Source organism: Falco punctatus (assembly GCF_963210335.1).
Source record: "Falco punctatus genome assembly, chromosome: 10".
NCBI lineage: Eukaryota > Metazoa > Chordata > Aves > Falconiformes > Falconidae > Falco > Falco punctatus.
The window spans coordinates 15,607,861-15,622,389 of NC_137590.1; the positions used below are offsets into that span (position 1 = coordinate 15,607,861).

The window sequence follows — 14,529 nt, forward strand, 5'->3', positions numbered from 1 at the left end:
AACTTCACCATCTAGTAGCAAAACATTCTTGTCTCCATGAGAAAGAAAAATTCACAGGAATAAAAATAAGTATTTGGTTATAAAGACAGCAGACAATATGGGCATGACAGAAAGCATACTGACCACATCCTTCACATTTTCCACAATTTCTCTATAACATACAATACATAAAATTTAGAAAGAGATTTGCATGCAATTTCCATGATTTGTTTTTTTACTATGTACTGTATGTATTAGCTTAGGAGACTTTTAGAGCAATGAGGTACCTCAAACCAAATCACTACAGCACTAGTACCTCTGTTTAAAACATGACACAAAACTGAAAGCAGCATAGCAAGAAGCTTCTTCCAGTTCAGAACACCTGAGAGGTATACACCCAGCATAGGATTTTTCCACTCCTGAAACACTTTAAAAGGACGTTCCACCAGAAATAATGTTTACTACTGAAAGGGGATTTAAGGAAACCTTGGAAAAATACTATTCCCAGAAGCTAGAATAGTGCTGCCAATCCTCAAAGCTGACCCAGTGTCACCCAGCTCTAGAATCTGCTGTGCCTTTAGCATGTAAACACATTAACGAGAAGAAATTTACCTTCCCTCTTTGGTGACTCCACTACCATTCGATGGCAGCTCCACTGCATCAATAGCACTTTCTAGCTGAAGAAGAATTTCTTTAAGAGAATCAAGAAGGGAAAAAAAGTTAGGGTTCACAGAAACTCACTTCTGGGACACATCTAAGCCTCTTTTTCAAATGTACTTTATTACAAAGGCTTTTACCAGAGACAGCAATCTAGCTGTTTTCTCAATTCTGTAAACAAATCAAAATGATCAAAAACATTTCCTAGATGTCACCTCTAAATATTCATATTCAGCCTTAAGAACTTCCAGTTCTCAACTCTTAGATGAAGCTTAAGTTGTCAGCTAAATGATAAAATCTTCTCTATGGACAGGGAAAGTTGTTCTTGGAAGTGCTTTGTAAACATGAGACATCTCAGGCTCTGGCTATTAACTTCACATAGCATGTTCTTACAGCAGAATGATGCAATCAATACAACTCCAGCCCACCGACAAGATTAGAAAATAGAGTACTTCTAGCAAAGAAGGAAGTGATGCATTCATCTGCCAAATCTCTCATCTTCTTGGGAAAAAACTGTAAGTAAACATTCCACAAAATTCTCGGAAAGAGACAACAAACTTCCATGAATTTCTCAGTCAAGAACAATGTCCACAGAAATGCTCTGTGAACCCCATTTATAGTTGTTGACCTTTTGAAACCGTTTCAGCAACAATTTTCAGCAACAGCAGAAAACAGCCTTACTCTTTATCTTTGCTATATCTTCAAGTTCCATGTTCAGCCCTGCAGAAGAAAGGAGAGAATACAGAGAGGTCTGTTTCATTCCTAGTTTCTTTATGCCTTTTTAGATGTTACGGCTATGAAGGCTAGAACTCTGTATATAGAAAGACATCTGTATTCCGCTCACTGTTCTTTTTCAAGACCCCTCGTGTCACATGGGTTTAGCCAAATCTTTTAATGTTTTTCTGGCAGTGATTACTAATTAACAGTAATTTATCTACTCAGTAAATTTTCCAGGAACTGCTAGGAAAAGTTATGTTTCAGTTCTTGGTACTGGCACCCTATACTCCCAGTGAAATGGTGGTTTGTGGTTGCCAACACACCTGAATTGCCCAACTCCACATTGAATTCAGCCTTTATTTCATTCTGTTGAACCACTTTGGCTTGTTCTTCCAGTACGATGTTTATAGCATCCATTGCCGAAGCCAAATCATAGGGTGTCAAGTCAAAAGAAGATGACTCCTCACACAACTTTTCCTAAAAATAAGGAATAGAAGCATTACGTGGACTGCTCAGTGTGCTATTTGTTCAAGCAATTTCACAGATGATAAAGTCCATATAACCAGGCTTCATTTCGTTTCTGGCCTCCAGTTAAAACATTCCCATGTAACAGCAAATCACTGCCATCATTAAGATCCTTTTAATAGGCGTCACCCTCCTCTGCATTCTTAATGTTGTTGCTAATAGATTTTTCTCTCCCACGCAGTTGCCAAATAGCTTGCTGCCTGATGACAAATTGTTCAAGTACCAATTTTTTAGTTAGCAAATCAGTTTATCCTTTGAAAGAGCTGCTTCCCAGTCCCCCTCATACTCCTAGGAGATCCTTGTATGCCTACACTCACTCATATGAAGCACAGCCCTTGCCGCTCATGAGCTTGCAGAGATGGGGGCATGGCGGAAAAAAAAGAAATAAAGGGCGGGCCATGAAAAAGCAAACAGTAGAATGCATGTTATTCACACACCAAATTTGGGCCAAAACGTATGCCAGAACAAATATTATTACAGGGAAAGAAGGAAACCTACTAACCTTCTATTAAAAAACGTAACTGTTTGAACACTCAAACTGCTAAGTTTGACAAAACTCTCTCTGACCTTGAAAAATAAGTCACATTGTTTTGTCACATATTTTTCATTCATGAAAAGTATCTTTTTCCCTTGAGGAATGAAGGGAAATAGTAAACTACACAAAAATTTGACTGCAACAGCTATGAAGAAATGTTATGAAGAGAAAAAAAAAGCTGAATTGGCTGCATGTATAAACAATCTAATCAGAAAGAGGTCAGTTCTATTTCAAAGTAATTACAAAGTTTCCCCATACTAACTTGGGACAGTACTGTGGGAGAACTATTGCAAAATGAGTAGCTCTAGAATAGCTTTTCTGATTGATTTCTGCATGCTGGCACCAATTAATATTTTTTAGACACTAAAAAGGCGGGGGGGAGGTGGGATTAAAAAAAAAGAAAACTACAACTGGATCTCCACCCGTTTTTCAATAGAAATAAGACGTTCTGATGAAAGGAGCAAATACTGGATGCAACTCTGCAACTCTCTCTAGTCAAATACAGCACACCCACTGGTGGCCTGTTACTGAACACGCAATCACGAAAAAAACCCAAACGAACTCCACAGCTCTTTTGCAGAAATCCCACTGGGAGGTTGTTCATGTGGCAGAAAAAAAGGGACATATTTCAAATGTTCCTTTGCATTTCATTATTTAGGCAAAGGGCTGCCATTTTGAGTCAGCCAAGAGGAAGATCTCATAATGCGGCATTTTTTCCTTCCCCCCCTGCCTTAAGTGAAGACCTGGAAATATTAAGAGTCACGTTTGCCATCTACTGCACTTGGATAGCTGACGCAGCTGAGCTTAAGAATGGATCTTTCATGATTTCTTACACCATGGAAGAGAACTCTCCAAACAAGAAAGTAAGCACCCCATAAATTTGGAGATCTACCCTTCAGGAAGAAGCTATCACCTTGCAGAAAATCACAGTAGCATCAAAGGACTGTTAATTAAACTACAAAGCTTTAACTGTCACAGAAACAACTATTCATGATAATGACCACTTACAACGTATAGCTGAGTACAGATTTTACAGACTGTGTTAGGGCACATGCCTGTTTTCCTCTTTGGATGAAGTTTGAAAAATGGCAACAGACCAGAAACAGCTTACCACGTTGTGAGCTTCATCAAGAATTACCACAGTCCCCTTCAGGTCCAAGTTGTGTGCCCTCCGGCTCTGAAGACGAAAAAGAGAACATGGGAATGGACAAAAAGGCCACAAAGAAACACAGATTTGATTGAGAAACTGGCTCATGAGACAGAAAACCTGAGTTTTCAAGTATCTTGAATTATTTTTAAAAAAAGAATACCGCAAGTAATTGCTGTGGTTACCTTTATATATAAACTACAGAATCATTTTCTCTGGAAATGAAGGTGCTAAAAAACACATCACAGAATCACAGAACCATTTAGGTTGGAAAAGATCTTTGAGATCATGAGTCCAACCGTTAACCCAGCACTGCTAAGCCCACCACTAACCCATGTCCCCAAGTGCCACATCTACATGTCTTTTAAACACCTCCAGGGATGGTGACTCCACCACCTCCCTGGGCAGCCTGTTCCAAAGCTCGGCCACCCTTTCGGTGAACAAATTTTTCCTGATATCCAACTTGAACCTCCCTGGAGCAGCCTGAGGCTGTTTCTCTTTGCCCTATCACTTGTTACTTGGGAGAAGAGACTGACCCCCACCTGCCTACAGCCCCTGTCAGGGAGTTGCAGAGACCGACAGGGTCTCCTCTAAGCCTCCTTTTCTCCAGGCTGAACAGCCTCAGTTCACATCAAAGTTTATGGAGGTTACAACTTACATTGTAATAAAGAAAAAAAAAGAAACAGGTGTACCATACTAGGATGCAGAAGTTTATCAGAATTGGTTTCAGTCACTATTTTTGCCGATAGGGCTCTCGAAGGAGAGGGGTGCAGAACAGGGGAATCTGCCTTGGTTTTACACATTTATGCTTGTGTCTTCAGAGCATCCGTTTCTTGCCCAGACCATACCCCAGCAGTAGATCGCATAGCTTCATTTCACAGTGCCTCTTTGCTTAAGGTGGTCACAGATTTTTTTTTTTTAATTTAATTTTACCTTTTAGTTTATTAAACATATTGTCTTTTTGCCTTTTGTAGCAGTGAAATGTAATCTGGCTTTTATGATAACTCATTAGTTACTCCAAGTTGCATGAAGATGTCTGCAGATTCATTTCTTCAGAGTTTTCAAAGGTTTAATTTTCTATCCATCAAATGTGGACAACTTACTGCAACAGCTTTCTTTACAAAGCCAGCAATTATTTCCAAAAAGAGATGTCCAACCTCTACCGAAAAAGTTTCCTTAGTCTAGAAATCATGCAGCTGGCTGCAGAAACAAAAATGTCTCAGGATGCATGCAAAAATACCACACAGTATGTGACTGAAGATTTGTATTCAGGAGGTGAGTATCACCAAACAAGAAGGGCATCACATTCTGCAAAGCTAATTCTATAAAAAGAGCAAGATCTCAAAAGTAAAAAAAGAGAAAAAAGAAAAAAAGAAAATAATTCTTATATGTGGGAGAAGTCTTTACAGAGAAAAAACACAGAATGGCATCCTCTATGGTTTTGAATTTGAACTGGGTTTTGATTAGTTTTCAAGTATAGGACATAATGCATTCACTTGCTGTGCATCAGTTCTTCACAGTTTATCCACTAAAAGCATGTAAGATAAACAGAAGAACAATTGCATCTAAAAGCAAAGATATGTGTTACCTTTGAGTCTAGTAAATAGTTGTAAGGCATAAAAATAATATCTGCTTGCTGCTTCAGGCTTCGAGAAAGATAATAAGGACAAGCTCTGTTTAAAGAAAAAATAGTACAAACTATAAAGAAATACTTGCAAAAATATTAAGAGCGCATTCAACATTTATGGACTATGTTTCACACTCTCAAGGGTTTCTAATTAATTTCTTAGGGAGCTGAAACTGGCATGCTTAATTTTAGGGCAGACTGCTAGCTCTATTCACAGAAGGCAAGTAAAAAGAAATGTAGAAAATAATACCTAGCTGTGCAGCTCAACCAAACAAAGGAAAAATAAATTAAAGGAGAAAGAGTGGCATTCATTGCTGCATTATTATTTTACCCCTTTAAGCTAGAAGTAAATGCTGCAGTGGACTATTTGATCTCAACAAATCAATCACGTCATGCTCTTCAACAAAACTGCAATATCATTTGTCATGTCAGATGATACTGGTAGCCCCTGCTCAAGCAAGAAATAAAATACTGGTGAGCCCGACTCTGACCCAACTCAGTCTTTACCCAAGTAAGGATTGAAATAAACTGCTGTATGATGAAATACTGCCGTGACAGAAGCTAAGGCCTCAGTGCATACATGATTGTGTTGGAAGCAGTTTCTGCAACTCTGCTTTGCTCCCATCACTGTTCTGCTATTTTAGTATATGTCAAGTTCATACCAAAGTTATTAATAAAAATGAGCAGAAACCCAGATTTCACTATTTTCACAAGTAAGGCAGAGGAAGGTCAGAGGGGGTTCTTTTACCTGTGCTTGTTTCCATTTTTAACCAAGTCTTCAATATCCATGATTGGTTCAATCAGTTCTTTCTCCGTACTCTTTTCTGTGAAAAGTTACATTACAACCACAAGCTTAGGTAAAGCTGTTACGCACAGATCCATTGTTACCCTGATCATCACTCTCGCCCACTTTCTAACTCTTCCTCCTTGAAAGACACGAACACAGAGCAAAACACACAGGCAGATTCTGCCAACTCTTCCAAACTTGTCCACCTGCCTAACAAATCTCTCCCTCTCCAAAACATTGGGCTTTACTTCCACAGCCAAACTCACCGTCCACATTGTTATAGAAATGACAAGTACGAGCCATCACTTTCATTCGGCACATGTAGATCTGTAAAATATAGTAGATTTTAGCCAACAGTAGCACACCTTGTCAAGCACTGAGAAGCATGTGAAGGGGAAAAGAGCTATGAGCTTTCTCTAACACCAGCTAATGAATAAATACTAATCACAGTTCTTCAGTTTTGAAGTCACATGTGTCTCTGCCCACCATGAAAGTTAAGCTCTCTTTTACGCAGCACAGAACGCTCAGACACTCAGAGGAAATTTTGTTATATTTTGCCACTAATATTTTTCAAGACAGTAATTTCTGATATTACTTGTAAAATAACAGGTAAATCAATCACTGAATCACTATTTTGAAATTATTATTGCTCTTGAAAAACACTTAAGTGGCAGATCAGAAAGTAAAGTGCAAGCTGTTGCCTGTCACGCTGTACGCAATGACGTCCTCGTCTGGATGGAAAATGCTACCAGAGACTCAGAATTTAATTTTGCCCTCATAAAACTAAACGTGTTTCAAGGAACTTCTGGTTTCTATAACTACTGTCTTTCCCTACAGCCTCCAGTGGTTAAACAATGTCAGAGTTCAGAATTACACACCCCCCACCAAAACAAAACCCCCTCCATGTTCTCACTGTGCATGCTTTCAAGACTCTATTCTCACCTGCATGTGGTTGCTCTCCTGTCGCTTCACTTCAGGATTGATGCAAAGCTGCTCTCTGGAACCCAAAACACATACCTTTGGCCTGTTCAAACAGAATACACAAACCTGTTAAAAATAAGGCAAGAAAGAAGAACACGTACATGCCTAGGTTGGGTAAAATATATCAAAACTAAAAGGTTCAGGAGAAATAGATGAGCTCTTTTATATAGGGTCATATATATAATAAGGGTCAGAATCAGAAACAGTAACTCTGTCTGTTTGTAACAGCTATATATGTTATTTGACTTTACGATACTGCATTTCTCCTGGTAACAGCGGGAGATAATAAGCAGCAGTTTACAGCATGAGGTAAATAATCAGCAGCTTACATCATCCACTATAAAATCTGCGTTCTGTTATGACAGTGCAGCCGAAGAAGCTGGGGCCTGTAATCTATTACGGACTATTCCAAGCTGGCTGTGATTTTCAGAGTAAGTTTATGACAAGAACTGATGCACTACAAACATTCACAATACTTCTTTGTTCATTACAGGGCTGTATCTTTACAAGACACATACAAACAAATCACTACTGCCTGTCCAAAGAGCTCAGTCAACACACTGGCATGTCAACAGCTGAAAACTGTGACAGACGTTGGTATAGAAAAACCACAGAGTTCTTCATAGCTTTAGATCAGCCTAAGGAATTCAACTTTGTAATGGCTTCCCACTGCCTTAAGGAAATGCTCCAGAAAAAAAGAGAAAAAAAAAAAAAAAAACAGGTAAAAACCAGACCAAATTCAGGAAATTCTATGACTGAAGGAGATAAAAGAAGCTGTGAAATACCAAAAAAAACCCCAAACCCAAGTTCTATACATGCATATTAAGGAACTACATTTCACTGAGTATAATTTTTTTATACATTCGTCCATATAAATTCAAAGAATAATTAAATCAGACAGTTTCACCATCTTTTCTTTTAATAGGAACATTACCCTAAATTGTATTTACCTGTAGACTGTGTTCTTTAACTCATTAATGACCTGTGTAAGTTGTGAGTGAGTTCTGGAGGCATAAATTATTTTAGGAATGTCAGTGTAATAAGCTGCCAAATAGAGGAGAAAAAAAAAAAAAAAGAGGAAATACATTAATAGCATGGAAAGAACCAGAGATACTACTAGCCCCTTTCCCAGCTGGTACTAGGGTAACAGTTTGCCTTGTAGAGGTAGCAAGAAATTCTGTCACCTAACTAAACTATTCACACACACAAAATGAGCTAAAGGAGTTTCTAATGTTCTAAGAAAAATTAAAAATGTATAACACACCTTTAAAATCTATAAATTGGCGAAACTGTGCATCACCTGCTAAACAATGGCTCCATTACTTTTAGAATTACATAGTTATTACAAAAGATAGATAAAAGCAAATGTTAATTAACATTCCTGTATCACCTCTACTGAGCATAAAAACTGCAGTACTTACTTGGGATATCGGCATCTGTGGCAGCATTGCCCCAGGACGACATGGGTCTGTCTGGAAAGAGTTCCATCCCATTCATACGCTGTGCAATTTTGCGGGCTGAGATAGTATCTTTTAAGTGTTCCCGCCAAGCCAGAGTGGAACACAGCAGGCAGAGGGTCTTCCCTGTGCCCGTAGGGCTCTCCAAAATGCCATTTACCTTCTTCATTGAAGAGAAATAAAATAAAAAGGGAACAAAAAAGTAACTTGGAGATTCAGCTAGAACAGGTCTTTGCAGTACTGCATATTGTCAGTACAAAAGCAATCGCCACCTGGCAGGCCCTACCACACAACAGAAACACACACAAGCCCTACGTAAGGTTGTTATAAATTCACAACCTGTAGGATCCTCTAATCAACTTACTGAGGCTCAATCTAAAACCCAGAGCCAGCTATTACTCTTTACTTACCAGAGGAATTCTCCACACTTAGAGCAACTAAAGTGTATCACATTTTAGCATAAGACACATGAAAATATGGGAAGTTATTGCAACAAAACCTAGAAAATGATTCTTAGATTACAGACCACTAGTGTCCTTTAGAACTGAGACTATATCCCACGTCAGTTTAGGCAGAAAATTTTGCAAGTACTTGTAACACTTTGTCCTACTGGATGTTTGTTTTAAAGGCTGTAACAATACTAGAAGTTGCAGAAAAACTAGCAGCTGACCTTGCATTGCTGCGAAAATTTGTGTCCAAGAGAATGAAAATAATTTATACATATAATAGGCTTACAACGCCTTTATTTTAGAATGAGGAGGTGCCAAGCAGGAACCAAGCCACTGCCTGTGACACGGGGGAATACTGAGCCACATGGAAAGCCAAAGCTTCCACCACAAGCTTGTTTGAGCTTGCAGAAGAACAGGGACCATGAAGATCTGTTAAACAAATCCAGAACAAAGGTGACTATTGTAAAAAACACTTTCTTCCTTGACATTCATTAAGATTACCTTATTGGTGATAAAATGAAAAGTCACACTGACAGCTGAAGAACTAACACCACGGACCCAAATCCCCAATAGCGCAGGCCAGGCTGCACGAAGACAAGGACAACTTGTACAGTTTTTCTTCCTTTTCCCAAGCCAGGCAGGCACATCCTATCGACTCCCCTCCTGACCGCCACCTGCACGCCTCTGCGGTTTTAATAACTATACAGTAAAATAAAAACACAAGAAAGACTTGGAAAAGGCGGCATACAGATAACCAAAAGTCAACCTGAATGGTGACCACCGTTTTATCCAAAAGGTCGTTTTGCGCAGTTAGAAGTGAGGCGGCACTGACCTTCTGAAGGCACTCCAGCACCTTGGCCATGTAGGCCTCCTGGCAGCGGTAGGGCTGGAAGGGGAAATCCACCGTGATGCCGTTCAGCGTCACCCTGGGCATCCTGTCCGGCCGCCACCGGCAAGGCAGAGCGGGCCGTGGTTCACTCCGCCGGGAGGCGGCGCCTCCGGGGCAGATGGAGCGGCGAACGGCGCCGGGGACAGGGCGGCCCGCCCGAAGGAAGGCCGCAGCGACGGGCCGCACCTCACACTGCGCTGCGGGACACGCAGCCCGGCCGGGGGGCTCCCGGGCCCAGCACCTCCGGTGCGGCTCAGGCCGCGCTCCCGGACCTCCCCTCCCCGGTGCGGTACGGGCCGCGCCCTCGGCCTCCCCCGGTGCGGTGCGGTGCGGAGTGGGCCGCACCTCCCCCGCTCCGCCGTTCGGAATCCCCGCGCCTGTGTCACGTGACCTCCTGACTGCCCACGGCCACCCTTCACGCGCCCTGCGCCACTTCCGCCCAGAGCTCTCGCGAGAACTGCGGCGTTGCCCCGGGAACGGCGGCGGGGGGCGGTGGCGCGGGGCAGTGGCGGGCTGCCGGTGGGCCTCACCAGGCCGGGGCAGCGGCGCGGGGGTCGGTCCTGCCTCTGTGAGGGGTGGCCCGAGGGGCCGCAGGCGGGGTGGGCAGGTGCGGGGATGTGGGCCCTGCCGGGCGGAGGGAGGCGGGAGCCGGGCCTGCGGCGGGGCCCAGCCGCGGGGTCCTTCAGCCGCCTCCCCCCGCCGTGCCCGGGCCGGAGACCGCGGCCTGGTCCCGGAGCGCAGCAGCCTGGCGGGCCGGTTGCCGAAGACAGCATAGCGGCTACGCTCCTAAAGCCTGTCGGGTCCCTGGAGTGTGTGAGGGCTGCCCGGGGCTGGCGGCCCTCTTCATAGCGGCTCCGAGCAGCCCTGTGACAAGCGTGCTGTGCGCTCTGTGTGTGCACAGTGTGTGCTGTGTGTGCTGAGCACTGTGTGCGCTGTATGCTGTGTGCTGTGTGTGCATGGTGCTCTGTGTGCTGTGTGCAGTGTGTGCCCTGTGTGCACTGTGCGTTGTGTGTGCAGCATGCATTCTGTGCGCAGTGTGTCCCACGCTCCAGCGGGGCTGCGTGCAAGGGAGGGCGGAATGCTACAAATCGTTTGTTGAGACTCGAGGCCTTAAAGCTGTGAGGGTTTCGTGTCGTTACGTTGAGCCTCGTGGCTTCTGCATTAGGAACAGTGATGAATTCTGACAGGTATCTTCTGCTGGGGGTGAATGTGCTGCTCCTTTGTTCCCTGCTTTTCTTCAGCACAATTCCTTCAGCTTCCAGCCCCCTGTCACTGTATCCATGCATATGGCCAGGAACAGCAACAGCAGCGTTTCAGTTGCTCAGGCTGAGGGTTGGTCCCACAGATACGTGTGATTGTAGTGAACACTGGTCTGCTCCAGAATGATGGATTACTCAGTTTGTAAGATTCAAGTGGAGTCACAAATGGATAAATGGGCAGGCATGGTTTACCTGGATCCCCAAATTTTGCAAAACCCTATTTTATGCAGTTACGTGAGGAAGAAGGTAGGAAGAAAGTATTCTATACGCATCTCTGTGCTATGTTGCTGCATCTTACGCCATTAGATGCTTACTGCGTAGATGTAGAACAGGATGTGGCTTGTTTTATTATTACTTTAAAATGCATTTATTCCTAGCAAGCTGCACAGCTTGTTTGTATGTAGAAGTGTTCTGATACTTTATGAGTAATAACTATTAAAAGGAACAGACCTTAAACTTGAGTATATTACATAAGTTGTTCTCTTGTCAAACATGGTATGTTCTGTTTGGGTTAGGTGAGCTGGTGGCTGTTGCTGTTTTGGTTGCCAGCCTGTAAACTCCTTGAGCTGAGCTTGCCTGGTTTGTAAACTGTCTTTAATTTAGCAAATGGTCTAGAGAGCATTGAGTTATTCTTTCAGATCTCCGTGGTGCTCCACACAAAATGTCACAACTGATTTTGTTCCTGTTTCTGACTGTGAACTCTAACTTGATACCAGTTGTGCAAGATTAAGCAAAATAAATGACCTTGTAAAGACTGTAAAATTGGAGTGCGGGATAAGGTATTTATAATGGAGAATAAAGGTTTGAAATTCCTCATAAATATATGGAATACTGTGTCATTATTATTTCCTGTAAATAGGCCTTTCCTACATTGAAGAACAATATCAATAATGTATCAAACCAGATTATTTTAACGTAACTGATGTTGATGGAAGCAGCATTGCCTTCCAAGAGAGAAGAGCTGGAAGGTTACCAAACCCAAAAAGGAGCATGAGTCAGTAGATACGCTGGTGTCCAGTGGCAAAAATGAGTCAGCACTGGCTGAGCGCTCCTCCTCCTTCTGGAGGGTTGTTCCTCTGCACCATTTACCTCACTTGACCAAGGCTGCAGTGCCAGCATTGGCAAGTCTGTCTTCAGCATTGCTATGCCAGTTCCTTCTAAAAACAGAATGGAGGAAAAAAAAGTTGTAAGTGAAAAGAGAAAAAAATACTAAGGTTGCAAAAGAATTTTGAAGGTTTACTGAAGCTACAGCATCTGTTGATGTTGGGATACAGATATGATAAAGGTGTTGGTCTTTCTGGTGTTTGGCTCCCTAGGATAAACCCTGAGTTCTCATAAGGCAAGAAGTTGCAGAGGGAGAAGAGGAAAGGTTTGAAAAATTTGTCGGAGTGACAGAGAGGATTGTATGAAAGTCTGGTCCTTACACCCGTAACAGGCCCTATGTGCAAACCCAGGCGGCAGGAACAGGGTGTTTCTGGTGCTCAGTTGTTAGTGCATGGTGAAGATCTTGGATGAACTATTTTTCATTTAAAGTAGTGTCTTCAAGGGGAAAAAAAAAACATGTAGGACAGAAAAAACCTTGGAAAAGATAACCCTTAAACACTGTGGGGAGGTGGGGGTGTGGGTGGCTGAACCGAACTGCAGAGAACCCAGCGAGCAGAACGCTAGTGCGGTGCAGAAATACAAAGTGAATCTGTCATTTTTGTTCAGAGGCCGCCTCGGCAAGATCCCTCTTCCCAGGCAAGCAAGAATCTTGAGGAGTGGGATGAAAGAGGCTGAAGACCTGCAATGGCTGTGAAACTCCTGCAATTGTCATGAAGGTTATTTTCCCTCTTTCAGATAGGAGGGGATTAAGTTGCCGTTCATTGTCTTTCTGAGATGTGATGGTTCCCATAGCAACAGTCTAAAAGTTTTATTTGACCACAAGATTATTTGATTCCTTTGAATCCGATAATCCAGAGCCTTTCTGTATCTTTACTGTTGGGAAATAACAAAATAGCTTTCCACTTTGACCCTCCAGTTCTAATCACAATCATCCTGTTATTAGGAAGGCAAATACTCCTTTTACAGATGAAGAAACCAAAGCAGATGGGATTAGTGATTTGGTGGAGGCCAGAAGGAAACCACCAGAGCAGAGCTCGCAGCTTCATGTGTTCAGCATTTGCTGCTCTTTACTGTTCGTAGTTAGTCATCTGACTTGGCATTGCTAACTTTATGTACGCTCTAACCTGTTGTAGCTGAGCAGACCCTATGGTGACCTGAATTCCCACCTTCCTTTACACCTCTACGTGATGGAATTAGTACAACTCTTCCTCTTCTTCCTGATCCAGATTCTTTGGCCTTGTTTCTCAAGTGCACGTGACCGATGCTGAAAAGGAAACATCAGAACGACCCTGTTGTTTCTCTTGCCTTCAGGGAACGTTTTCCTGACTTAGTGCTGATGTTGCTGTCACTGCTTTCTCTCCCTCAGTTCTTTTTCTCCTTTCTCTTGTATTATTTTACAACAGATATTTTACAATATATTTACAATTTCAGGGGGTTGACTGCTGCCCTGTGTGGAATTGTTGTTGTTGTTGTTATTATTATTGTTAATGCTATTATTATTATTTCTTCATGCCAACTAAGAGATCTTCTTCCCACTCTCGAGCAAACAGTACTGGGAGGTCTCACACCAATGCTTTTGCTGGGGAATCATGAGTTACAGCCTCCTGTGTCACAGCCCATCACCTTCCTTTTAAACCAGATGATTTTGAGGTTTTTTATTTTATTTTATTTCAATGTTATTTAATTAGTCACTGAATAAAAGTGTTCCCCAAATATTTCTTGTTGCAAACTGTGCTTCTGCCAGGCTTGCAGCCCCAAATAGCAACATAAAGTGCACCAGGCTTGTCACCCTTTTGGTAACCACCACAACTTGCACATCTTCCCCTGTGAACTGCCCTGCGTGAATGTTCCTGGGAATGAAACACTAGGACTGTTATGGGTCCCTGTTTTGGAATGTTTTGGAAAGAGAACCTTTTCTGTCAGTTTGGGAATATTTCTTTTGGTTTTAGCATTTCATTGGAAGAAGCCCGTCCTATATCGAAAGACATCAGGAATATTTTATTGTTAAAGATGTTGAAAACATTTGCCATAAAGTAGTGAAAGAAGTGCATGCTACAAAACCAACTTCTTTGCTGATTCTCCATGAAAATCAGTTGTTGCCTGATGGTTAGATGTCGTGTGGGAAGGCACAGGGCAAATTAGCCAAATACTCACCAATTTTCCCTAATCCCCATCTTAATAAAAATAGCCAGTGTCTTCTAATGCTCCCTAGTGAAAATCAGGGAGAACTTTGAATGTAACCGTCTTTTCAGATAAGGAGGATATATTGCCTGGTGTTACAGATGGATTCAGAATTAACTGTATTAACATTATTTATATGACAGGATATCTGGAAAGTGTGAACCATATTGGAGCTAAAGTGTATGATGTGTGGCAGAGCCACATCAATTCATTCTCCACTTCTCATACAGTATAT

At 42.2% G+C, this 14,529-nt stretch overlaps 1 protein-coding gene across 9 annotated transcripts in view; it reads right to left on the reverse strand.

Annotated features, from left to right (window-relative positions):
• The window catches only part of RTEL1 (regulator of telomere elongation helicase 1), a 54,429-nt gene extending 40,750 nt beyond the window's left edge, over positions 1-13,679 (reverse strand). For 7 of the 9 annotated variants that reach the window (XR_013930936.1, XR_013930937.1, XM_080405706.1 and 4 more), the window contains exons 1-11: positions 9,694-10,536; positions 8,377-8,575; positions 7,906-7,999; positions 6,917-6,998; positions 6,241-6,301; positions 5,936-6,011; positions 5,149-5,233; positions 3,525-3,590; positions 1,677-1,830; positions 1,318-1,356; positions 592-670 (exon numbers count right to left, since the gene is read on the reverse strand). Coding sequence is in view for 7 of the 9 variants with exons in the window: in XM_080405706.1 (XP_080261832.1) it covers positions 592-670; positions 1,318-1,356; positions 1,677-1,830; positions 3,525-3,590; positions 5,149-5,233; positions 5,936-6,011; positions 6,241-6,301; positions 6,917-6,998; positions 7,906-7,999; positions 8,377-8,575; positions 9,694-9,795 (1,037 nt within the window). In the remaining 2 variants the exon portion in view is untranslated. Of the gene's footprint in view, positions 1-591; positions 671-1,317; positions 1,357-1,676; positions 1,831-3,524; positions 3,591-5,148; positions 5,234-5,935; positions 6,012-6,240; positions 6,302-6,916; positions 6,999-7,905; positions 8,000-8,376; positions 8,576-9,362; positions 9,674-9,693 lie in introns of those variants that run through there. The other 2 variants (XM_080405703.1, XM_080405705.1) reach the window with 2 other exon arrangements.
• Positions 13,680-14,529: the final 850 nt, after the last annotated feature.